The sequence below is a fragment of the Jaculus jaculus genome, chromosome 3 (assembly GCF_020740685.1).
Source record: "Jaculus jaculus isolate mJacJac1 chromosome 3, mJacJac1.mat.Y.cur, whole genome shotgun sequence".
Taxonomy (NCBI): domain Eukaryota; kingdom Metazoa; phylum Chordata; class Mammalia; order Rodentia; family Dipodidae; genus Jaculus; species Jaculus jaculus.
Window position 1 is genome coordinate 167,449,768 of NC_059104.1, and position 26,446 is coordinate 167,476,213.

The window sequence follows — 26,446 nt, forward strand, 5'->3', positions numbered from 1 at the left end:
GTTTGCAAAGCCTGATGGCCAGGGCTTGATTTCCCCAATAGCCTACCTAGTAAAGCCAGAGGCACAAAGTGGTACATGTGTCTGGTATTGGTTTGCAGTGGCTGGAGCCCTTGGCATGCCCATACTCTTTCTCTGTCTGCCTTTCTCCCTCTCTCTTTCTCTTTTTCTCTCTCTCTGTCTCTCAAATAAATAAATGAGCTATTTAAAATAAATAAGTACATAGAACTTAGGTTTAAATCTACAGTGGACCTATTATAAGATGCACTCACAAGGCTTCGTCTGAGGTACCAAGGGTGTACAAGAATCAGAGATTGCCACACTGCTCCCATAGGGACACACCTCGGGCCTTATGCTCACGAAGGAGACTTGCCAACGTATAGGAGCTATTGCAAGGATGCAGGGTGCTGCTTTGGTGGGATAGGGGAACGTGCTCACATACCTGAGAGCAGGTTCTGGAATCCCGCAGGGTTGGGAGCAGAGGGTCTAGCTTTCTTGCTACTTGGGAGTCAGGCTCTTTCAGGTTTGGCACCAGGAGATCCAGGCCCGTGTGTTAGGGGCTCCTCTATCTAACAGGCAGGAAGGGCTTCAGCCTGATAGGCAGGAGTGTCTGGAGCCTTCAGTAGGCAGTGGCAGCTGAAGCCCTACACTGTCCTGGGCCTGCGTGTAGAGTTGGCTCGTGATGAGTTGGGTAAAGCTAAAGCCGTAGGAAAAGGGAGGAGGTGAGGAGAGGTCCCAAAGCAGCCTTGATGCCCAAGGGTTGGGGTGCCACTTGACAGAAGGAGGAGGATCCCAATCCCCCTCTACATGGCAACCTCTTCCTACTTTCTCCACCTCTCTGGGAGGCACTGCCACACACAAGCCAGCCTCCTGGCATCTCCTCAACTCCTCCTGGTCCTGTGCCTCCCACAGCATGGTCCATGCCCGTGCGGGTGCTTTTGGCCCAGCCCCTCTTCTTGGCCCCTGCGCCACACTCCTGACTCAGGCCCTGCTTCGTTCCCAGGCTTGCTGCACGGTCTGCTGCTGGGCCGCCACGCTCTCCACTGCCCACCACACCCACACGCTGCCCAGGCACATTCCCTCCCAAAGTGCACCCAGCCACGCTCCTCCTTGGCCTGAAACCACTGGCCGGCAAGACCTCCTGCTGATCATTCCAGCCCCCTGCTCCTCTCCCCAGGACACAGGAGCCAAGGTGTCTCTGGACAGGCTGAGCAGTCTGCCTGGAACCTCTCCCCGCTTCCCCCTCTGTGGCCAACTCCCTGTCAGCCCCTCTGCCACCACTCCAGAAACCTCCCCAGGCTGCCAGGCTGGGATGGGAGCGCCTCCGCTGTTCTCCCACCACCTCCCTCTCTTCTAGTTTCACCCTCCTGCCCTGGAGCACCCTCAGATTTCTCTGCCTCCCGTGCCTCGAGCTCTAGACCCGTTCTTTCTCACTTGGGCTCCACAGGGCTCAGTGTCTTCTCAGGCACACTGGACACATTTTGTGAATGAATGAATGAATGAATGAATATGAATATGAATAGGGGTCCAAGAGAAGGCAAGGTGGCAGGGAAGACTAGATGACTAGATTGAGGGGCTGCGGAGCTGAAGGTATCGGCGGGGCATCCAGGCAGGAGCCTGGGCTAGAGCAGAAAGGCAGGAGAAGGTGTCCTTGAGACCGCAGGCTTTCCATATAGGGAGTCAGCTCCTTGGAGAAATTCACAGGATAGGAGACCAAAGACCAGCAAGTGGCTCCATGTTAGACTGCTTTATCAGCTGAGAGCACGGATGCTCGGTGGGCATTTCAAGGACCTTGCCCGACCTCATACTTTCATCTTACACATGAGAAAACCAAGGCTCAAGGGTGGGGGGCTGCTCAATAGCCACAGTGCTAAAGCAAGGCCTTGGGTCTCCACACAACCCAAGCAATGCCCATACTGTCCCCTCGGCTTCCCACACAGCCCCCTTCTTCCCAAGCACAGGAAACAGACCAAGCAAGGCCTCACGAGCCTCGGAGCTGCTGCACGGAACTGTGTCCTCAAAGGGAAGGAACCTTCCGGGCCCCTGGCAGCAGCTGCAGTTGTATTCTGTTTTGAACATTGGGGCCTCCTTTCCAGCCCTGTAATAACACCAGAAACAGCTGGTTAGTGGGTCCTGGTGGCACAGGTCTATCATTTCAGCTGCTCAGGAGGTTGAGGCAGGAGAATGACAAGTTCAAGGCTTGCCTAGGCTAGAAAGTGAGTTCAAGGCCACCCTGGACAATTTAGTGAGACTGTGCCTCAAAATTAAGAGGGTTGGGAACATGGCTTATTGCCAAGGATGCATAAAGACACACATACATACATGCGGGCGCACGCACGCACACGCGCACACACGCACACACCCCAGCTGACTAGAGAGGGTGGGTATTGCTATGTACAGGGGAAGAACTAACAGCATTTCACACGCAGGCACATGATCACTGACCTGCACATACACGTCCCAGTACGAGTTGTAGCTGTGATGTCCAAATGATGCTCAGGGTATAATGCGTGTGTGAGACACATCACAAGGATCCCCATCTGCAGTGAACGGGTTAAGGGCGTGGTTCCATGAGAAGGAAACCCTCTGCTGCTCAAGGGGAGCAGTGGATTCTGAGCGAAGGTTCTTCGCCATGAAAAGCAGAAAGGGAAGGAATTGGAGCTGCACTCTGCAAAACAGGGGACACTTGGCACTTCTCGACAGGCTGAGGTGTGCTCAGTGCCTGTCTCTACCAAGCCCCAAAAGCTTTAGATCCATGTACATGCAATGTTGCCTTCATTGGCTGAACGGCCGAGTGACTGATGAAGCCGGGTTCCTCGGCCTCATTGGTTGAGACTGGCACACAAAGCTGGGAGAGCAGCACTGCCTACCCTGGTGCCCACCGCGCAGGCTTGGGAAGGAGCTGGAGCTCTTTCTCTAAGACTTAGCTGTGTTTGCCATATGCCGGGTCAACATCAGGAGGAAGAAAGCTGTTGCTTTTTGTGATGAGCTGACCGCAGCCATATTTCACTCGATGCCACACGCGGGGATCTGGAGCTTGCGTGTGTGCAGCGGGGTGAGAGGCGTTGTCCTGCGGAGAATGTTTCTCATGACCGATGCTTCCTTTGACTTGCAGGAATGAATTCAAAGCATGGACAGACATCAAGCCTGTGAAACCAATCAAAGCCAAGCCCCAGTACAAGCCCCCAGAAGATAAGATGGCTCATGAGACCAGCTACAGTGCCCAGTTCAAAGGGGAGGCCAATAAGCCCACTGCCGCTGACAACAAGGCCTTGGAACGCAGAAGAATACGCAGCCTCTATAGCGAACCTTATAAGGAACCCCCAAAGGTGAGGTAGATCTTAGGGGGAGCCCTCTTGTCTGGGCTGAATGCAGAGTGTGGGAGTCTGGCAGCCTCCGGGGGCTCCTGGAGAATCACTCCCTTCCTCTTTAGCGCACTGAGGCCCAGGGGCATCTGCAAGAGGAACCTGTGGTAAATTTAAATGTTGTTAGAAAGCGACATTGCATCAAGTGAAAGCAGCTTAACATTTGGCAGTCTCCAGTGACTAGCTTCTGTGTTTGAGGAATCAGGATAGAAGAGAGAGAAAAGCTCACCCATCTTCTTGTCTTGAACGAGCTATACCCCTGCTCCTGAAGGGCTGGGCCCAGGGCTACAGCTCCCTGTCTGGCTTTCTTCCAGCCTGGCCCTGTCACCTCTCCTATCCTGGTTCAACCCCTGGACACCTTCCTTCCCTCCCTAATCCCCAAAATGTGTTCACCTTTATTCATTCTTTCCTAGTAAACAGCCACTAGAGTGTCCACACTGTCACAACACCTCTGTCATCAGTGACAAGATGGGTCTCCAGTTATTTGTAACAGCATATGAAATAGGATTCAGGTACTTTTTAAGATATTTAATTAACTAATTAATTTCTTTGAGAGACAGAGGGAGGGAGAGAAAAAGAGAGAGGAAGAAGCAGATAGAGAATGGGCACACCAGGGCCTCCAGCCACTGCAAATGGACTCCAGATGCATGCACCACCTTGTGCACCTGGATTATGTGTGTACTAGGGAATCGAACCTCTGTCCTTAGGCTTCTCAGGCAAACACCTTAACCACTAAGCCATCTCTCTAGGAATTTGGGCATTTTTTATGCTTATACTGTCCTGCCTTATTTGTATCTCAGGATAAGTTCATGGATGGAAGAAGCGCGTTGGAGGTAGAACTAGCAAAGTGAGGATCACCCATGCCAGGCAGCCTCACTAATTATGTATCGAGCCAGATGGGTTTGAACCCAGTGCCTCCCAAAGAGACACTTCTCCATGTGTACTCACCAGAACAGGAAAGGCCAGCAACCAGAATCAATGAGCCACTGCAGCACCCAGCATCTGATACCAACCATGGTTCATCCCCACAGACACCTGCCCCTCGCCTTGCCTCCTTAGCCAGGACCAGGGTGATGAGTGCCTCCCTCTGCAGTGGAGGAGAGAGGCTGACTCCTAAATCCTGGACCCCCCTGCACCCTTCCTTGCGCTCCCTCAATCACAGGCCTGTACCTGAGTCCAGTAAAGTGCACGCTCCCCAGAGTGAGGGACAGTAGAGCCTGCAACAATGATCTAGCCCTAACTGGGGTGCTTCCAGGGAGGATGCCCATGGGACAGGTAAGACCATTGCCACAGGCTGCCCAAAGTTCAGACAAGAGGAGCCAAGTGTCCAGATGTCACTGAGATACTTCTGTCCTTGCTGTCACTCAAACTCCATCACTGCCGTTACCTTTCTTTAATACTGTGATATCTCTCTCTAAATTCTCTCCCACTCCCTTCCTTTGTTTTTTTGTTGTTTGTTTGTTTGTTTCTGTATTTGTGTTCCGTGTGTCTGTCTCCTCATACAGGTAGAGAAACCTAGTGTTCAGAGTTCCAAACCAAAAAAGACCTCAGCGAGCCATAAACCCCCGAGGAAGGCCAAAGACAAGCAGGTGGTGTCGGGCCAGGCTGCCAAGAAAAAGACCACAGAGGGCCCGAGTGCCACCAAACCCGATGACAAGGAGCAAAGTAAAGAGATGAACAATAAACTGGCTGAGGCTAAAGAGTAAATGTCATTGCACTTTCCTTTTATTTCTCTCTGTCTTTCTCTCTCTTCTCTTCTCTTCTTTTCTCTTCTCTCTCTCTTTCTCTCTCTCTCCCCTCCTGCCCCCCTCATTCCCAACAAACATAAAAGGCCACAAAATTAATTAGAGACTTCCCATCTGCCTTGGTCCTGTGTGTCCCAGGAGCTCTGTGGTGGGTTTCTTCTGGTAGAGGAATCCTGCTTCACAGATCAGGTCGAGGGCCTCCTCCTGTGGGTGGCCCGGCATCCAGCCAGGGGACCCCTGAGACACCAGGAAGAATCGTGCACTGGCTGTGCCCTCCCTGCAGATCTGGGTGGGGGTGGGTCTCAGTTGCTGCCAAGCGTTCATCTTGGTGGAGCTTGGAAGTCCCTGCTTCCTCCCGCTTCTCCCACGGTTGTGAACTTGAGGTTAATCTTCTTTTCCAAAGTTCACTGGGTGACTTGCGCTATGGAAGCTCGGCCTGGGCTTCAGCAGTTGACCAGAGTTTGTGGAAATATTAAATATAAGAAGAAGAAGAAAAAAAAAAAAAAACAATCTTGGCCTTAATGTCAACAAAGTGGAGTTGTATCTGTTAACTTTAAGTGATCTTCTCCTAGTATCTTCTGTTAGAGAAGTGTGTGCCTGTGTTTTCTTGCCTGTTTGGGGGTTTAAAATTGTACACTAAGTAATAGATAAGCCACTGGCTGAGCCCGGGCCAGGGGTGACAAAGAGTGGATGTTTTAGGAGCCGTAGATGTCACAGGGGGGTCCCAGCAATGAGAGACTGCTTTCCCGTGTTTGCCTTAGTCATGTAGAGTGTAGAGCCAAGAAAGAAAGGGCAAGGGCAAGGCTAGTGTGTGACTTTCTGCTGCTGGGGCGCCCGGGTGAGCCAAGGACCTGGAGGTGTCATGGCTGCGGTGTCTGCGCTCGCTCTGCAGGGGGCTTAGCAAGCTTCTCTGACCCCCTTGCATAAGAGCAGCTGTCCATGTTGCGGTGGTGTGTGTGTGTGTGTGTGTGCGCGCGCGCGCGTGGTCAGAGTCCCTGGGGGAAGCAAGTGCACTCTTTGCTGTACTGGAGTTTTGTTGTAGGATTTAGTCAGGGTGTTAGTATGAAATGATCCCCCCGTCCTTTGTTTGTGAGGGATCCCAAAATGTCTACCCAGAAGTCATCTGGTGAAGTCCAGGTTGCCCAGCATGTCTTATTTCTCCTGTTGTGGAAGTCCCCGGCTGCCCCAGCATTGCTGAGTGAGCGGGCTTAGGTGGCAGGACGTCGCCGGGCGCGAAGCTGTGGCCAGGCTCGCTTGCTCCTGTCCTGGAAGCAGTGCAGAGGGACCGTGTCGTGCAGGTCCTTGCGGTTTGGGAAAGGCAGGGCTCCAAAGCGCCCACTTATTCTCACTGGCCAGTGGGCAAAGTGTCCGTTGACACGATTTTTGTCTGTCACCTCGAGACTGGTGGAATCTTGCGATCTTGCGTGTACCGTGCGGGCTTTCGTTTTTAACAGGACAGGAAGGCTAGAAATGGAAGTGCGCGCCACGGCCACCCCTTCCCATCCCAGGCCGCTGACCTTGAGCGCTTTAGATGTCAGGGAGCCCCGGGGCCATGGCTCTCGGAGCCCACATATCCATGTGGCAGTGCCCCGAGCGCCCCCAGTACTGTTTCTGGCCGCTTGATAGCTGGTGCGGATGTTTTCCCAGGACCTCCGTCAACATGCTCTGGCCGCAGCCGCCAGCGCACGGTCCTTCTCTCCCATTTCGGCATTAGATGTGTCAGGCACAACTTGGGCTTCTCTAGAGAGTAACCAGATGTTTTGTAGGTCGAGCAAACAGTGCGCAGGAGAAAGCATGCATTCAGCATTTCTGGAATGCTTGGCATCAGGCCACCGTGCTGGACTTGGTGGGCAGACAGGTGGGCTGTCTCCACAGCAACACATCCAAACAGTGGACCTCACCATCCTTCATGGGCTATGACTGAGTAGAGTCGGTATTGTCCAAACTGTAGCGTGCGCTCATTTACGACCAGGGCCCCGTACCCCCAGAGCTGTTTTTCTAACCCTGCACTTAGGTATACCTAAGGCTTTCCATGACCTGGATCCTTTTCAGGTCGTCAGCATCCCCTTGTTTTTCATACACCCACCAGAGAGCATTTTGCGGTTCACGGTTCACTTTGACTCTTGAATGTGCCACTTTACTGACAAGAAACTTCCTTTGATTCCTACTGTTTACAAATGCAACTCAGCCAGTCTCGTTCTAGATCCCAAACCTCGGGAGCGAAACTGACCTTGGTTCCTCAAGCAGTGTTTGACGTTGCCTTCCTGCAAGTGACTAAGCTTCTCGTGCTGTCCTTCTCGTTCTGCACATTTCCCTGTGTCCTCTCCTGGCCAGAGGGCTGGGCCAGAGACTTACCCATTATCTGCTTGACATGCCTGCAAAAAATGTCCCCAAGCTGCGCATAGATTGCTGTTCCTGTCTGGACTTCCAGACAGCTCACAGAGCTGTGCCCAGCTGAAGCAGACAGGAAGTGTCTAATTACAATTTTGTGGCCTGGGTTTTGTTGCATACCACAGATTGTCTATGTAACATGTAGCGCACACCTCTCTTGGTGCTATTTCATTCCTGCTGTTAGTAAGAGAATGACAAAAAAATCTTCATGTATAGCCAATTGATTGTGACGTGCTTGTGGTCTGTGCTTGCTCAGAAAACAAACAGACAAACATTTTTTTTTCCGATTACAAATAAATGCTAAAGACGAACACCACTTTCTTGATCTTATTTCCTTGGTGAGGCCCAGCTGAGTAGGTGAAGGAACCAACCTTTGGCATCTGTGCCTCTGCACAAGATGCCCTCTGCCCTCCAGATTCCCCAGGTTCTCCATAATGCAGCTTGACTCTCTTAGATTGCCTCTCAGATACTAATTGCAAGCAGTCAGAACTAAGTGTTGGGAAAAGCGAAGATGGACCTGGAGACGCCCTGACCAACAAGGTAGTGTAACTTTTTGATCCCACATCACCGGACCAGTGATCTCCCGTGCTCCTTGCTGCCTCGTAGGGGTGAGAAACTGGGCTGCGACTCATGGCCTCCCTGTGGCCAGAAGCAACACTGCTGCTTCTTGCTGGGGTGGCCGGGAGGCCTTCATTTGCTCCTTTGCTCCATGGTCATGTTATAGGTTACACCCGTAGGCTGGCTCACTTTGTGGAGCATGTGCCTGACAAGAGGGGGCGGGAGGGGGGTGACAAAGCAACCTCGAGAAAAGCCGAGACATGATCCCAGCAAGGCAAGGAGTTGGGAGCTCAGGTGGATCGTGCTCTTCTGCAGAGGTGGAGGGCACTATGGAGGGAGGTCGGGGATGTGGGCGTACAGGGCATCTGGGGCAGGCCTAGAGGCAGAGGAGTAGAACTGGGGATGGGAATGGGGGGCTGGGATAGAGCTTCGGGGCTGGGGCCTTGATGGCCCCACTCTGCTTTTCTGTTGATGAAGGTGGGAGACAAAGACTAATGCTCTTGGTTTCTCCATGGTGTGTTGATCAGAGAACTATTATGTGACAGGCCCTGTGTTGGGCACCAGGGGGAGTCAGGAGATTAAGCCCCCGTGTCTGATCACAGCGGGCATGAAGGAGGAGCCAGTTCTGGCTGATTCCGTGGGTCAGGAATGGCTTAGCAGATGGGAAGGTGTTAAACAGAGCCGAACCCATCCAAGGCATGCCAGGCAGAGGGACGTGCCCAAGCCAAGGCTGGAAGTGCGGCGCAGCAAGTGAGAGTGCGAGCTCCGTGGCGGAAGGCGCGGCGCCGTGTGGCGGGTGTCTGCAGACCAGGGTCCTCGTGCCCCGTGCGCTGGCTGTACCGCACCCGCATGCGCTCACCATCACGCTTCTCACCCCACCACGCCGCAGCCGCGGGTCGTCCTGCGGCAGCTAGGAGCCCCAGGGTGGCGCTTGTCTTCCGCCGCTGGCCCTGACTGCTGGGCCCAGGGGGGCACCATCAGGAACCACCACTCTATGTCTGTGTTCCATGTGGACAGAAAGCATTCCATCCAGAGGCAGGATACCCAAAAAGCGTTCAATGACTAAAGAAAAAGCAGTGGCGCACGCCTTTAATCCCAGCATCGGGAGGCAGAGGTAGGAGGATCGCAGTGAGTTCGAGGCCACCCTGAGACTAATTCCAGGTCAGCCTGGGCCAGAGTGAGACTCTACCTCGAAAAACAGCAACAACAAAAATGTATTAACCATCTGTCTTTTGCCTTAGTTAAGGGAGACAGATGAAGGGATTGAGTGAGAAGTGGTGAGAAGGACAGGAGTAAAACAGAGTGGAAAATAAGGCAGAGAAGGAAAAATGATAGAAAAACACACATATGGGGACACCGAGCGAGGCCTGATGAGACGGAAGCTGAGGTGCACTCGTAACCAGGCAGAGGGTAAGGACGGAGCAGTGGAGAAGGCAGGAAGGCAGGGCAGCAAGATCGGCTTCCCCGTTGCCACCCAGGTGAGCAGGGCTCAGTCTCACGCACTTGGAATGCCCCCCCCCTCACACACACACACACACACACACACACACACACACACCAGGCCAATGCCGCTTCCCAAAGCCCTAGGACAACAGCCGCCACTCAGTCTCACCTCCCTAAGCCAGCAAACAGAACTAAACCAGAGGTGTAGTTTTAAAATAGGGCATTGTTGCTTAATTAGTTCGAAGTGTTTGAATTCCTTCTTAAAAATTAATGTATTCCCAGTGTAATTTCACCGCCTCCCTCCTTTTATTCGTTTCTTTTTTTACACCAGAGCTTAAAAAGGAATAGCCAGCCTCCCAGAGGCTGTAAGCTTCTGTAGGGTATCATGGTGGTTTCAAGTGCCTTTTACTGCCCAAATATATTAGTAGCTCACATTTTGATACATCCTGTAGGATGTCCCTAGTTAAAGCAGGGCTCTACCCTTAATCTGCTGTGACCAGCGTGTCTGGGACAGTGGCTGGAGCAGCCAAAGCCACGGAGACCGAAACGGTTCCAAGGCCAGAGACGCAGCCCTCTCCCGGGCCTCACCTCTAAGGGCCAGTCAGGTACTGGAGACTCCTGCCCCACTGCCGCACCCAGGATGCGCGGGCCTCTCTGACACCGAGGCCATTCTAGAATACCCTCGATCACAGGGAGAACAAGGACAGTGTCCTTGTGTGTTTTATAGCGGGGATTCTGGCCAAACACTGGAAGTGAACTCAGGCATTGCAGAGCTCAGGGATAGAAAGCTGGGTTCTCCCCGGCTTCTCTGATGTCTTCCTTTAGAAGTAGGGATACTGATACCCAGCCCCATGAGAGCAGAATGGGAAGGATGTGTATGCCAGCCAGATCATTTCACACCCTTTCTTTTCTAGTAGTTCAAAAGTATGTATTCACCTTTTTGTGGTCTGGTCTCACTATAGTCCATGTGGACCTGAAATTTACTATGTAGTCTCTGGCTGGCTTCACGTGTGTGCCACCACACCCAGAGAAAGTGTGCATTCCCTTTCTTGTTGATAGCGAGGCAGTTAATTGTGATCTAGATGTAACTGCGGTTCAGTGAGGCAAACACTTGGAAGACAATAGCTTTGAAAGAATTCCAACTCTTGAAATACCTTGAGTCATAGTTTGGGCAGTGTCCTGGCAGCTTACATTTGGATTGCTTACAAAGCACTCCTTCCATGGAGCAGGTGTTTGCCCCAGTAACAGATGGGGAAGGCCCTGACCACTTGGCCTGGCTTGGAAGAGTTCTGTATTTCCTCACCCCCAAGGGGGCCAGGCAGAACTGGGATGTGGCAAGTTTCAGTCAAATCGGACCCTAAAGGAAAGCTACGTCCCAACTCCACAGGACCACACTCTGCCCAGGCCATCACACACCCTCTAGTAGCCTGGCCCAGTGACACCTTCTTTAAATATTAGGATCCAGATGCAAAGTGAGAGAACATCAGAATGGGGCCAGGTCTTCATACTCCCTGGCTCAAACATCTTTACAGAACTGATCTCAGCCAGTATTCTCCTCTGGGAACTAAATTAATCAGTTGAATAACTACAATCCAGCAGATTTTTTTTTTTATTCTTAAAAAATAAGCTGGGCGTGGTGGCATACGCCTTTAATCCCAGCACCCAAGAGGCAGAGGTATGAGGATCACAGTGAGTTCAAGGTCTCTACATAGTTAATTCCAAGTCAGCCTGGGCCAGAGTGAGATCCTACTTCAATAAATAAATAGCAACTTGGTGGGTAGACATGGTGGTGCACACCTTTAATCCCAGTACCTATGGGGGCCAAGGTAGGAGGATCACTGTGAGTTTGAGACCAGCTTGAGACTACAAAGTGAATTCTAGGTCATCCTGGGCTAGAGCAAAGCCCTACCTTGAAAAACCAATATATATATATATATACATATATATGTTTGGTACTGGAGACACTAAGGTAAAATTGGTGTCCAGTACCTATAGCATATTATCAGAGACCACTGCTTGGGACTTTGTTTTATTTCAAACAGTAGAACTGGGCTTAAATTTCTGTCCCTGTCCTCATGTAAGTGGCTCTCAATTACTTGTCCACTAAGTATTATATATAGGATCTCCACAGATGGCCTTTGGCATCTTATCTGGGACCAGGGTGATTTCAGGTGCAGAGAAAACTGAATGGCTGCCAGCGCTGGGGGCTTACACTGCTGAGGGGCTCTTTAGACTTGCAAACCTGATCATGTCATCCCCTGCTTGAAACCATCGGTGGTTCTCCGGCCCTGCAGAAGCTCCTTGTTCCCAGTCACCTCGCTGCTCCTCACTTCCTTCCATGCCATCCCCGCGCTGCCCCTCCTGCCCAGAATGCCCTTCTCCTGCTTCTAACCTGGCAAACTCATCCTTCAAGACTCGGCTCAGGGGGAAACCGCTCCAGGAAGCCTTGCCCGCGCCTCTCAAGCTGGGTAAGCTGCTCGCTGTGTGTGTCTTCACCATGGAACCTACCACGCGTCCTGTGTCATCACCAGCTCCTGGCGTGTCCCCCACTGGATCATCTCCCTCAGGCCAAGGGCCAGCTCCTTCCGCCATCTATTTCCTGACCCATTGCCTACCAGTGAGAATGTCTTCTGAAGTGTTTGTTGAATGAGTGACCGACCATGTCCCCCACATTCACCACGTCCCCCACATTCACCACGGTGCCTCCACAAGGCGTCATTTCACTTAATAATTGCCCCAACTCGTAGGAAAAGGGTGGGTGTGACCAGTGGAACAGAGAGAAGCCGTGTCTAGAATGACCAGCCTCTCTTTGGACCATCGTACTCTGCCCTTTATCCACCTTTACTAAGCTGTCCCGATTTCATAAAATCACGAGCTCTTGCATGCTGGGTAATCTTCAGTGGTGGTTCCATTCTGGGCCAAGCTCTGAACTCTAGGGTGACAGAAGGGCATTATCTCTCCCCTACCCCAGCATCATGCCTGAGAATAGAGGGCTCCGTTTGAGCCAGCAGCCCTCCTTCTAAAACCAAGTTGTGTGACTTTCGCTGAGTCTCTGAATTTCTTTAACCTAAAGAGATGATAACACAAATCTACGTCACTCTCCAAATTGATGTAGTACCCAAGTTCAGGAAGTTAGGTGGGCGCTGGGAGGAACTCTGATAGCAAGGAACTCTCACTGTCACCCACCCACTACACTGTTGTGAGGGGCAGATAGGGGTGAACATAGGAAGAGGAACACCCTTACCCATACATAGTTCAGCCGTCCACTGCTTCCTCCCTTAGCCCCAAACAGCATTGTAGCTGGGACCACACCAGGTAAAGTCACTCCCTCTGCCACCCAAGACGAGGTAGAGGTGGCTCCCGCTGCCTCTGCCCTCCCCCAGCCCTTCATCTGTACCCTCCTCTCTGAGGACACCCTATAAATCACTGGTTGCAGATTCCAGTTTTGCAATTACACATTCATTTGACTTGAGTGCCCCTGGACACACAAAACAATTTTGATTAATTGCTAAGGAGCCCATCCTTTGCTTTGGCTGGGGTGGGAGGACGAAAATTGATTTTCAAGCTCCCGAGGAGCACAGGGTCAGACAAGAGCTGAGCCATGTTTGTCTGGCCCCACAGTGCAATGAGTTATATTTTTAAAAGGGTCATTAGCAGGCTTATCAGATTCCTGGGAGCTCTTCCAGAGAGTCAGTCCTGCCCTTGACTTTGCCTTCTCAGAGTTAACACAACCAAGGATGCTGTTTGTAGTATCTCCTACACAACTGGGAATTTACTTTGCTCTTAGCATGTCAGATCTCAAAAAAAAAAATGTATATATATATTATATATATATATATATATATATATATATATATATATATATAATTTTTAGAAAAATAAGTAATCAGCTGGGCATGGTGATGCATGCCTTTAATCTCAGCACTCAGGAGGCAGAGGTGAGAGGATCACCATGAGTTCGAGGCCACCCTGAGACTACATAGCAAATTCCAGGTCAGCTTGAGCTAGAACAAAAAAATAAGTAAAATGCTTGCCCCATAAGCATGAGGACTGCCCAGCACCTACATAAAGCCTGTCATGGTGGTGCACACCTGTAATCCCAGTGCTGGGGAGGCAGACACAAGAGGATACTGGAGGCTGGCTGGGCTAGCTAGTCTAGCCTCATTAAGAAACCCTGTGTTAAATAAATAAATATGAAAAATAAGGCAGAAAGCAGTTGAGAAAGACCCCTGATGTCTACCTCTGGCCTTTGCCTGCATGTACATACACACATACGAAGTAAACAATTTACAGGACCCCACCTAGCATAACCCTTGCTCTGTACCCCAAAAGAGTATCCACATTGAGGGGTGATGGGAGAGACCCAGACTGGCAGAGAAAGCTGGGGATCAGGAATCCGCCGCAGACTGTGGTCTGGCTTGTGTAAGTTGCAGACCTGGCCCAGCCTGTAAGAATAATGGGCATTTATTTGCCCTTTACACACACGCTCTCATCTCATTCCCCCAGTAAGGTTCGAATCTGTAGATACAACAGACAAAGGCACCAGAATTCAGTGACTAAGGAACAAAGCCACACAACCTGCGTCCTCCTCCTGACCCTCCTCAAGGACTAACATGACCTTCCACATAAAGGCCATGCACGCCTAGGCTCAGGCACCCAGGGTCCTCATGCCCTCAACATGAAGCCTTGTGAAGGTCACGTCTCCCTCACTGTGACCCCAGCTGTCCTCCGTGTGATGAGCCACCGTGGGTGGACTCTGTCCGGCTTGTCGCCCCCCCTGCTGCCACCACCACCCAGGTAGGGCTGGGGTTCCTGGGGCTGGCCCTTGCGCCAGGAAGTCACCGTTTTTCTGAGGTTGTCTTCTCTGCAAAGGTGTGTTGAAAGCTGGAGGCAAACCCGGAAACAGCATGACCCGGTGGTACATTCAGGAAGGGCTGAGGAGAAGGGGCATTGGCCAGGTAGTTGCTGGGGCTTGGTTCAGAGGGACACACCCCTCAGAAGAGATGGTTGGGAGCTCAGCGTTGAGACCTGCAATGTCACTGGCACGTGTCTGGTCCAGTCCCAGCACAAGCAGAGCCTGGTTCACAGATGCATTTGTGTCTTTGTGTTTGCAGAGAGGCCTAAGTGAAGGGCTGGCGTTGCCTTGTATTTTATGTACAACCTTAGGCAGCTTATATCCCCCCTTTTTATTATTTATTATTTTTTTATTAGACAGAGAGAAAGAGAATGAGCATTGGTGTGTCAGGGCCTCCAGCCACTGTAATTGAACTCCAGACACATGCATCACCTTGTGCGCATGTGTGACCATGCACATTTGCATCACATTGTGCATCTGGCTTCCATGGAACCTGGAGAGTCAAACATGAGTCCTTAGGCTTCACGGGCAAGCACCTTAACTGCTAAGCCATCTCTCCAGCCCGTATATCCCCTTTCTGAGCCTGGTTTCTGCTTCTGGAAAATGGAAGTGAGAGAATCCCGGTCTGCAGGGCCCCACATCGTGAGAACCAAAGACCATATTGTGCGCATAGTCCTCTTAGAGACATCAAAGGGGTGTTACAACCTAAGAGGACCAGAGGTACTGTGACAGTTAAAGACAGGAAAATGCGTGTGTCTTGAAAACATGGCTGTTGGGATTGGATCACGTGGGAATGTAGGTGCTGGTCAACTTGTAGGCCTGTCTCTTCTACAGCTCTCTGCTTCTCTAGTCTATTCGATGGCCTGGCATATGGTGGACATGTAGGAAATGTTGGAGGAAGGAAAGAAATCAGGGAGGGAGGAAAGAAGGACGTCAATAAGTAAGGTCTCCTACTCTGAGGACCCAGTGTAGAGGCAGCTGGCAACAAGTCAGTTGGCAGCTAACGTGAGGGGCAGCTGCGAGGCTGGGGACATGGAAGGGACAGTGGGTCAGAGGCGGTGTCACTGAGTCTGCATCAGCGAAGAGGTGGCCAGGCAGCCAGGTCTGTGATGCGCGAGAGCAGGGAGGCTGCCCGGGGCGGCGGCTGCAGGGCCGGGCACGGGGTCACTTGGAGGCCAGGCCTGCAGTCTGGTGTTCATCTCTGGGCTCCAGTTCCCTAGGGATGGGAGCCAACCCCGACGTGTGTGCGGACAGCAGTCAGGAGAGTGCAGGCAAACAGAACTGAAAATTCACACCCTTGGCTGTGGGGCAGGAAGCATATGTTACTCAGACAGGCTGGGAATGAGGATCAGTCGCTGCCAGCAGGCAGCATGATGTCCCTGAGAGGGTGGTCCCACGATGCCAAATCCAGAACTACGCAGAGATGGGGTGAACAGAGCTGGCGGGAACTGGTTTCTGCTTTAGTCTGCCCGTGGAGCTCTAAAGAATGGGCTGTGCACACCGCCAGAGCTTACCCACCTCCACCCAGGGCAGCCAGGGTCAGGGAGATACCAGCAGAGACCCACTGGCCCTGGCCTCCTTGGGTCTGGCTATGTAGAGCTGAGCTTTCATGGAGCTAAGAGGGCAGACTTCCCAGTAAGGTGACATCTTTACTCCTAAAGAGAACTTTTGGTCTGTTGGAGGAAACCCAGAGTGATCAGGGTTAGAGCCAGGGCTGGTGGTGGCACCGGTTTGATGGTGGTGACATATTCCAGGCATGTTAATGAGTCTGTCTGGGACTGATCCAAGCAGGGTCAAGTCTCCCTCACTTTGTATCTCATAGCACACGTCCTAACAGAGCAGACACTCACGAGTCTGTCCAATGAGTGAATAAAAGAGAAAAAAGAAAACACAATTCAGAGAACAAAGAGAAAAAGTTCACACCCCAGCCATTGTTACTCCCACCGTGTCTTCTGGGTAGTCATACCAGCCAGATGCCCTGCTAGGTACTCTGACACAGAGATGGAGACATCAGCAGGAGAGGCAGATGGCCGCCAAAAACAGGCCGGGTGCCGAAATAGAGTCTTGCTGGAGGGGAAAACACTTCCCATCTCCCAAGATTTCTTCTTAAGAATAACCAGCCTTGCAACGATGGTTTCCTTGGCAATCCCCCTTGGGTGGCCCAGTTCCTATCTCTGGGTTTGAAGCTATTTGTATCCAGGAATCATGGGCATGTGTGTGGGTCCTGTAGAGGAAGGGAAATGGGGACAATCTGTGATGTCATCTTGCTTACTCCTCACCTCTGGCCAGGAGCACCCTGTGGTCCTGTTGGCCTGGGACCCACTCTTCCTGACGGTGTTCAGCCCCTACTCACCCACAGAGGTGCTGGGAGAACCATGTTTTTGTGTTTTGTTTTGTTTTGTTTTGTTTTTTGAGGTAGGATCTCGCTCTGGCCTAGGCTGACCTGAGATTCACTATATAGTCTCAGGGTGGCCTCGAACTCATGGCGATCCTCCCACCTCCGCCTCCCAATTAAAGGCATGCACCACCATGCCCGGCAGAGCTGTGTTTTTGTCCCAAACTGATTATCCATCACATGGCTATGGTAGGCCCGCTTGTCTACTGACCAGATCACTGAGCCTCTCTTTGGGGGTCACCATTACTAAACATAACCCACATTCCAGAGTCATGCCATAAACATTCTCATCAGCCAACACCCCCCCCGCCCCACTTTTCCAGATCAGGAAAGTGGAACCGGTGCCGGAGCCGCTGCCCCAGGCCTAGGAAAGAGCTGGGTCCGGATCCAAGCCCAGGCCTTGTGCCCTCAAGCCGGTCAAGGCACTTCTGCCTCTGGGAGTCGCTTCCTCCACGCTGAGCAGCAGCAGCGTGTATTGGCACTGCTCGCCCAGGGCCTGGCACCTCTGTTGCTCAGTTAATAAAAGCCTCTTCCTCCCTCCCGGGCTTCTCCTGGACAGTACCTGATGAAGCCTAGGGACACTGCTCTCCCTCTGGTACGACAGGGGACAGTTTAGGAAGAAAAGGATTCAGGCTGAGTGCAGAGCAGGAGCCATGGCGACCAGTGCAGCCTTCTTTCCAGCAAGTCCAGGGAAGGGCCCAGTAACCTGGTTTCTGTACTCTGGGTTTGTGTAAGTGTGTTATTTATTTGTTTTGGATTTTTAAAAATTATTTATTCAAGAGAGCGAGGGCCACACAGAGAGAGAATAGGTGCATCAGGGCCTCTAACCACTGCAAACAAACTCTAGATGCATGTGCCACCTTGTGTATCTAGCTTATGTGGGTCCTGGGGAATTGAACTTGGGTCCTTAGGCTTCTCAGGCAAGTGCTGTAACTGGTAAGCCATCTCTCCAGCTGTGGATGGTGTTTTTTTGTTTTTTTTTTTTGAGTCAGAGTTTTGCTATGAAAACCCGCCTGGACTTGGACTCACTGAGCAGCTCAGGCTGACCTCAAACTCAGCAACACTTGTGAGTCAGCATCCCTAGTTCTGGCATTACAGGCATGTACCACCATGCCCAGCTGTTTCTTCCAGACTCTGGAAGAATGAGTCTAAGATGGAAGCCCTAACCATCTCCATACAGACAGGAAGAGGCAAACAGTGAAGCCCTTAAGTTTTGCAGATAGGAGAAACAAGTACAGAAGAGTCTAGTGTGTTTATTTGTTGGATAAATATCTAGTCTTGTATTTAGAGCCTGTTTCTGGGTTAGATAATCTTCCAGGTACAGAGGATACAATGATGTGCAAAATAGACCTGGTCCTCTCCATGAATCCTTCCATGCAGCAAGGAAACACTAGCCCAAAGCAATGCATGAAGGGTCAGATGTGGTGGTGCATACCTTTAATCCCAGCACTCAGGAGGCAGAGGTAGGAGGAGTGCCATGAGTTTGAGGCCACCCTGAGACTACATAGTGAATTCCAGGTCAGGCTGGGCTAGAGCAAGCCTCTCCCTTGGAAAACTGGAATAAAAAAAAAAAAGAAGAAGAAGCAAAACTAAATAAAGCATGTAACTGGGGAGAGCCCATAAAGAGCCCTGGACCTGAGAGATAGCAGAGGGCGTGGCCACCTCTGGGATCAGGGCAGCATTACAGCGAGCTGAGAGACGGCTGCACGGTGAACAGGCATCATCCAGGTGAGAGGAGAATGGGGGAATGTTCTAGATGGAGACCGAGCAGGTGCAAAAACTGGAAAAGAGGAAGGAGCAGGACAGGCTGAAGGGCCAGGACGAAGGCTGAGTCATGTGAGCAGGAATGGGGAGCCAGGAGGTTGCTGGGTGAGGTGAGGTGGTGCCGCTCTTTATTCTCAATGCTGGGAGAGAAGTGGAATATTGAGGAAGGAAATGCTAGGAGCTGAAGTGGATGAGACCTGATGGATCAAGTGAGGGTTTTCCCAGGGAAGAGGGTACTAAGTCTAATGTTGAGTCTCTGGGGCTACAGAAGACAGAATGAACCAGGTCTCCTCAACAATAATCTATACACCTTGGACTGCAAAGATGGCTTAGCAGTTAAAGTGCTTACCTACAAAACCTAAGGACCCAAGTTCAATTCTCCAGATCCCACAGAAGCCCAACACACAAAGGTGAGGCAAGCGCAAGGTCGCACATGTCCACTAGGTGGTGCCAGCATCTGGAATTCAGTTTCAGTGGCTGAGGCCCTGGCATGCCAATTCTCTCTCCATCTCTCTCTAAAATAATAATAATAATCTGTAAATCTTTCATTTGGCCCTCTTTATTCCTGATACTATGCCAGGCCTTGGAGCTGCAGGCAAGGCACATGGTCCTCTGCCCTCAGGGAACTCAGGGCTGAAAGGAAGATTTCTACTAACAAGGAGCGTGTAAAGTAGTGCGCATGTGAGATGTGAACAAAACTGATTTTGAGAGACGCAGGCAGGAAGACGTGGTGAGGAGACAGGATCCAGCCGAGCCTTCAAGGGCGGACAGGGTGCTTGACCCAGGAAACAGAAACGGCAGACACAGGCAGCATCCCGGGTCTGTAACCAGCAGGCGGGTAAGACAGGAAAGAGGGACTGGAGAGATGGCTTAGTGGTTAAGCGCTTGCCTGCGAAGCCTAAGGACCCCGGTTCGAGGCTCCATTCCCCAGGACCCACGTAAGCCAGATGCACAGGGTGGCATATGCATCTGGAGTTTGTTTACAGTGGCTGGAGGCCCTGATGCACCCTTTCTCTCTCTGCCTCTCTCTCTCTCTCTCTCTCTCTCTCTCTGTCACTCTCAAAGGAATAAATAAAAATAAACAATAAATTTTAAAAAGACAGGAAAGCAATCACAGAAAGGCCCACCTTCCTCCAGGGCTGCATGGAGTCAGAAGAGATAAACCGTTGCTATGACTCCTGCAGGAATAAGTGCGGTTGTACCACACAGCCAAGCACCCTCCAAGCACAGCTCAGCTCCCTGATTGGGAGGGAACCAACAGTCTGTGACACTCATACTGGTATCCCCATTTTACAGGTGAGGAAACTGAGGCCCATGTGATTCAGTAAGTGCCCAAGACCTGTCAGACAGTAAGCAGCAAAGATGCGAAGATGATCTTTCTCGCTTCTGGAGGTGTGCACGTGGGGCCCTCGGGGGAGGTAGAAGGGCTGTGTCACAGCTGCCTCAAGAAAGTCCCACAACTGGCCCAGGGCACCAGACTCAGTGGCACAGGCTGGCTGTGTCCAGTGGATGAAATCAGCCCACTTCCGCTAGCTTATCTCATCCCCAGCTTCCATGGGAGGGGCCCCTTGTCTCCCTCAATGCTGTGGAGGGAAGCACCAGCTGTCCCCGGGGACCAGAGGCAGTGGGGGAGACTGGCAGAGACTGCCCAGCCAGGCGGCGACTGCCCAGTGACAGTGAGGGTTTCACAGTCCCCATAAGGACAGTTCTGTTCATGGGAAATCCTATCAAGGCTGTTTTGGTTTTCAAAATCAATGCCTAACTCATAAAAATAACCAAATAAAAAATGCAGTAAAATGTTACTTTTATTTATTTATATATTTTTTTTGGAGGTTGGATCTCAGTCTAGCCCAGGCTGACCTAGAATTCACTATGTAGGTCTCAAGGTGGCCTTGGACTCATGGCAATCCTCCTACCTCTACCTCCCAAGAGTTGGGATTAAAGGTATGTATCACCATGCCCAGCAAAACGTAACATTTTAAGGAAACTTTTTTAATATCTTAATTCATCTCCTCTAAATAATTCAAATTAAATGATGTTATTTAAATTAAGCATAAAAATATACTAACTAATGGGTACCACCATTGTTTCTAAAATTTGTAAAGCTGCCTCATATATATTTTTTTAATGACAAGTTTCGGGCTGGAGAGATGACTTGGTGGTTAAGGCACTTGCCTTTACATTACAAATCTAATTTAACAGACAAACAGCTGACCTAGAGCTACCCGAGGGACAGCCAGGCCAGGGCAAAGCCAGCAAGCTTTCCTCCAATAGAGCCCAGCAGACACACTGGGGTGTATTTCTCTTTACTTCACCCAGTCGGACACCAGGGCCCGTGGCCATTTGCCAGTGTTTAACGTAGAGTGGCTTATATGTATGACACTCACCGGAATTTTGAGAGTATACAAAGTCAGAGCTTCATTCGTTTTTTCCAGCATGAAGAAAAGCTAGCGTTCTCCCGTCCATTTGAGTGCTTATCTGAGAGCTCCCACATTATTTGTCACTCACTTGTCTGACAAGGTGAATTGTTGCTTGTAAAGTGCCTTTGCCCCTAGATTTTACTTCTGATAAAATATAGATGGTACATGCCCAGGAGTTCATCTTAGTGATGTAGCCCAGAAGGGTTTGTCGTCATCGTTGTTTTGAGATAGCGTCTCTCATGTAGCCCAGGCTAGCCGTGAGTTTGATGCATAGCTGAGGATGACCTTGAAATTCTGAGCTTCCCACCTCCATGCTCCAGCACTGTGCAAGTGAAGTTAGTACTTCACAAGATGGAACCTAGGACTCTACCAACTGAGCTGCATTCCCCAACCCCCGGAAGGACTTTAATTATTATTATTTTGGTTTTTCAAGGTATGGTCTCACTCGAGTCCAGGCTGACCTCGGATTCACTATGTAGTCTCAGGGTGGCCTCGAACTCATGGCGATCCTCCTACCTCTGCCTCCCAAGTGCTGGGATTAAAGATGTGCGCCACAACGCTCGGCTTGATGTTATTTTTATATTCTTTTGTTTTGTTTTGTTTTTGAGGGAGGGTCTCACTCTAGTCCAGGCTGACCTGGAACTCACTCAGGGTGGCCTCGAACTCACGGCGATCCTCCTACCTCTGCCTCTCAAGTGCTGGGATTAAAGGCATGTGCCACCATACCTGGCTCTTATATTTTCAAAAAGTACATAAGAAGAAGTGAAATAATTTATAAGAATAACTTAATTATTCCATTATACATCTTATACTGAAGCCACAAAACTAATCATTTAAACGACCTAATACTCTAAACTATCTTAAACATTACACATAGTTTTGAACTAAATTTATACAGGATTTCCCTAAAGCTGATTTAAAAAAATGGGGGTGGGGGCTTAACTCATTTCTAATCTTAATTATAAAGCTTCTCATGATTAAAGACTTTTATCTACTGAGGAAAAAGTTTACCAGCCAACAAAAAAGGGTCATTTGTGAAAAATGTGGGGTCAGTTCACAGCTGGCTGAGAATTCAGTAAACATGCCTGGTGGCTTGGAGCCAATACTGCAGCCAGCCAGGCGGGCTGCCCTTGTTTAAGAACTTCCTACCAGCAGGGGGCGCCAATGTCCTGTCAGTGGGGTAGGTGCTGTAACCCAAGGCTCAGAGATCAAGCACAGATAACTGACTGATCACCTTCCCCCAGTTCTGAGTTTAATCATCCTAGCAGGAGGGCACCATCCATGCCATCCCCGGGGCCTCAGAGGATGAATTTAGTTGATTTCCTGTTTAATTCTGATCTGAATTCAGCTTTTACCAAGACCAGAGGCATTATAGGGCCATGTTTGGATTCTGCATGGCCCTCACCACATCTTTTTGTCTGGTTCTCTCCTGACCCGGTAAGATGATACTAGAGCTCCAAGCATGGTGGTGCACGTCTTTAATCCCAGCACTTGGGCAGTTGAAGTAGGAAGAACACTGTGAGTTCGAGGCCTCCCTGAGACTTCATAGTGCATTCCAGGTTAGCCTGGGCTAGAGTGAGACCCTACCTCAAGAAACAAAAACAACAACAACAAAAATGCTACTAGAGGCAGCTGGCCAGAGCAGCTGCGCTCTCATGGTGCTGAGTGCGGTGTGGGGCGGGGGGGGGGGACCTCCGTGGCTCCCTCCTTCCACTTGGGTGCTCAGGACTACAGTGGGGACAGGACAGACAAGTGGCTTGTGCCCCTCTCGTCTCTGCCAAGAGACATCAGCCCAGATAACTCACACCATAAATATACTTCAAAGGGGCCCAGGAGTGTAGTTCAGTTGGTAGAGTGCTTATCTAACATGCCTGAGCCCAGGTTTGATCTCCAGAACCACGTAAACCAGTAGTGGTAGCTAGTAATAATAGTAAGTCGATTAAGTAACTAATTAATTTAAAAGCTTCTAGATCGGGATGCTACAGCAGAATAACAGTAGTCTGAATCTGTGTACATTTACTTCTGGGTAAAGTAAATAATAATCGCACCCACCACGGTGCAAGGCACTTTGTTTTCCCCCTTCTAATCGTCAAATTTCCAAGTAAGTATCATCTGGGTTCCTCGCTCAGCACTAAGACGGGGCCTGGTGGTGCGCACATAACCCTAGGATGACTGGAGGAATACCACAGGAGGGAGAGGCAGGCAGAGGAGTTAAAGACCATCTTCTGCTGCCTAGTTTGTTTGAGTTTAGCCTGAGCTGCATGAGACCCTGACTCAAAAAAAAGAAAGAAAGAAAGGGAGAGACACAATAAGGGGGGGGGGGTGCGGGGGATGGAGTCGAGAGAGGTCTCAGTGGCAGAGCTCTTCTAAAAGCCTGAGCAGTGGTTCTAAGCTTACAGACCTTTTATTTATTTATTTGTAAGAGGGGAGCGAGAGAGAGAGAATGGGCATGCCAGGGCCTCCATCTGCTGCAAATGAACTCCAGACGCATGCACCACCATGTGCATCTGGCTTTACGTGGATACTGGGGAATCAAACCCTGGTTGTTAGGCTCCGCGGGTACGTGCCTTCACCGCTGAGCCACCTCTCCAGCCCTTAGCTTACAGGCTCTGTTGCCATGAAGTGTGAAGAAGTGTTGCGAAGAACTGCCTTGTACCGACCTCCTGCTGTGGCCCAGCTCTGAGGCCAGCGTCTGGTCCCTGCAGATCCCTCTCTTAGCGTCTCAGAGCTCGGCTTCCTCCCCTAACGACCAGGCGGAATAAAACCCTTGGCTGTGTCCTTCCGCACCTGTGTGTGGCTGAAATGAGCCATGGAAATAAGCGATTTGGAAGGTGAAATGTGCCAGGGTCTGTGATGCTAGTTGAGCAGGCTGGTGGCGCTTCCAGTCTGGCCTGTGAGGAAGGCTGTGTTGCCGTAGCTCCAGAGCTGCGAGTCTGCGTGTGGCAATGTTGGCCCTTGGGTGATGGCACCTGCGCATGCTGTTTGCAGTGAGGGCGAGCCAAGGGATGGCTGCAAGTGGCTACGGTTAGCCACTTGGAACAGCCCATGGAGGACTCTGGTGAGGGGCTTGGGTGCTTGGCTGGGAAGTAAGCACAGGAGCCTCTGGAGGGCTTGACAGGGACAGAGGAAGTGGGGATGGAGGAAGAGACAGTCATCTACCAGAGGTCGGGGAAAGTGGGAGCTATGCATGCAATAATGGGGTACACAGGTTTGGGGAGGTAGCTCAGTTAGTTAAGTGCTTGCCTTGAGAATTTAAAGTCCATATTGTCAATAGATGATCTACTTTTTTTTTCTTTTTTTCTGGTTTCTCGAGGTAGGGTCTCATTGTAGCTCAGGCCGACCTGGAATTCACTATGTAGTCTCAGGATGGCCTCGAACTCACAGCGGGTCCTCCTACCTCTGCCTCCTGAATGCTAGGATTAAAGGCGTGCGCCACCACACCCAGCTGGATGATCTGCTTTTTATTACCACCATGTGCAGACTGTTCTAAACAATATCAATGATTTAAAAAAAAAAAAAAAGTTCTTCCTCTTGCAAAGGGAAGGGGCATGGAAGACATTCCCAGTGGCCCTTCCTTGATATGCTGTGGACGCCTTGTTCCTGCCAGCCCTTAACAGTAGGGACAGGGAGGGAAAAGAACTTTGGAAGGCTCTAGAAAAAAAGACAGAACAGTTGGGCCTGTGTGGTCATCTGAGATAAGACAGGGCTCCTAGGACAGGCCTGGCAAACCTGAAGGAAGAAGGTGGGACCGGGTGGAGAATGGGCTGGGCAGCATGCCCACCAGACAACACCAGTCCCACAGTAGAACTGCCATCTCCTGGGGACCGCCCCCTGTGCCACGTGCAGGTTATAATCAATTGGCAAACACATTGAATGACTGATTCCGCCCCATTCCCTCTTGGCTCTCGACAAGAGTTGCCCTGCCCAGGGCCCTGGCGGCCAAGTCTCATCAGGCAATCTGTGCTCTGCTCTCTCCTTGGCCAGAACTCGGCCCGCAGTGACCACCTCTCTCTCCTTTGCAGGCGCCCGGACCAGCCTGCCGGTGATGCTCATAAGACTCAAGGTCCTGTAGCCACAAAGCCACACAAGGATCAAGATCCTGGGCTTCTCAAAGGCCAAGGTCCTGTGGTCCAAGAGCTCCCAAAGGATCAAGGCCCTGTGCTTCCAGGCTCCCTAAAGGATCAGGGTCCTTTGGTCCCAGGGCCTGTGAAGGTCGTAGGTCCCGTGGTCCCACTACCAGTCAAGGGTCAAGATCACGTGACCCCTGAGCCTTTAAAGAATGATTCTGTGATCTCAGCACCAGCCAAGGACCAAGGTTCTTTGGTCCCAGAGTCTGCAAAGGATCAAATCCCCATGGTTCCACCAAGAGCTAAGGATCAAGTCTCTGTGGCCCCAGCATCTGTAAAGGATCAAGGTCCTGTGGCTGCTGGGCACCTGAAGGATCAAAGTGCCACCGTCACCGTTCCTTTGACGAAAGAAGGTCCCTTGATCACTGAGCCTGGAAAGAAGCAAGGCTTGGCAGACCCAGTGCCAATCAAGGATCCAGACGTAATGGTCCCTGAGCACCTGAAGGGACATGATTCTGTGGTCATGACGTCTGTAAAGAGCCAAGGCCCAGGACTCCCTGAGCTTGTGAAGAACCAAGACCCCACTCCCACTATCCCAGTACTAGCCAAGGATCAGGGTCCCGTGGTCCCAGAGCCCCCAAAGAGTCAAGGTCCTGTGGTCCTTGAGCCTGTGAAAAGTCAAGTTCCTATAATTCCAGGACCCCTAAAGGGTCAAGATCCTCTGGTGACACCACCAGCAAAGGACCAAGGTCCTCAGCCACCCACAGCCTCACCTTTACCCTCAGTCACGATTCCAACGGTGCCCCATGCAGAATATATCGAGGGATCCCCTTGATGTGCCACTGAAGGGGCTCCCACGTGGGGGCAGCGGAGACACATATTTAATCTGCATGAAACCGTGTTGTTATCGTCTTGCTGGAATCAAATAAAACTGGTCACTTGGTCTCAGCAGCAGCTCTCTGGCTCTGTGTGTGTGTGTGTGTGTGTGTGTGTGTGTGTGTGTGTGTGTGTACACATGTACACATGCATGCCATATACAATCGAAAGTGGGTGGGTCAGGCTCTGCAGTCGCCTGTGTGTATAGCAGTCAGAATACCCAGTTTAGCCTGAGACTACATAGTGAGTTCCAGGTCAGCTTGAGCTAAAGCAAGTCCCTACCTCAAAAAAAAAAAAAAAAAGTTCTTGGGTGTTGTCAGCATGACATCAGAGTACTCACTCTCCGTCAGCCTCTTTCTCTCTGTCTTCTCTTTAGTAAATATTTTTTAAGTTAAAAAATAAAAAAGCTGGGCTGCAGAGATGGCTTAGAGGTTGCCTGTGAAGCCTAAGGACCCCCGTTCAAGGCTCCATTCCCCAGAACCCAAGTAAGCCAGAGGCACAAGGAGGCACAGGCATCTAGAGTTCCTTTGCAGTGGCTGGAGGCCCTGGTGCGCCCATTCTCTATCTGTC

The 26,446-nt window shown here is 50.9% G+C and overlaps 1 protein-coding gene across 2 annotated transcripts in view; it reads left to right on the forward strand.

The window, feature by feature from the left end:
* Positions 1-25,954, forward strand: part of Map6 (microtubule associated protein 6) — a 90,957-nt gene extending 65,003 nt beyond the window's left edge. The window contains exons 3-5 of one of the 2 annotated variants that reach the window (XM_045144963.1): positions 3,113-3,326; positions 4,868-5,064; positions 24,956-25,954. In XM_045144963.1, coding sequence (XP_045000898.1) covers positions 3,113-3,326; positions 4,868-5,064; positions 24,956-25,835 — 1,291 coding nt within the window. In that variant the 3' untranslated portion in view covers positions 25,836-25,954. The remainder of the gene's footprint in view (positions 1-3,112; positions 3,327-4,867; positions 5,065-24,955) is intronic. The other variant, XM_045144962.1, reaches the window with a different exon arrangement.
* Positions 25,955-26,446: the final 492 nt, after the last annotated feature.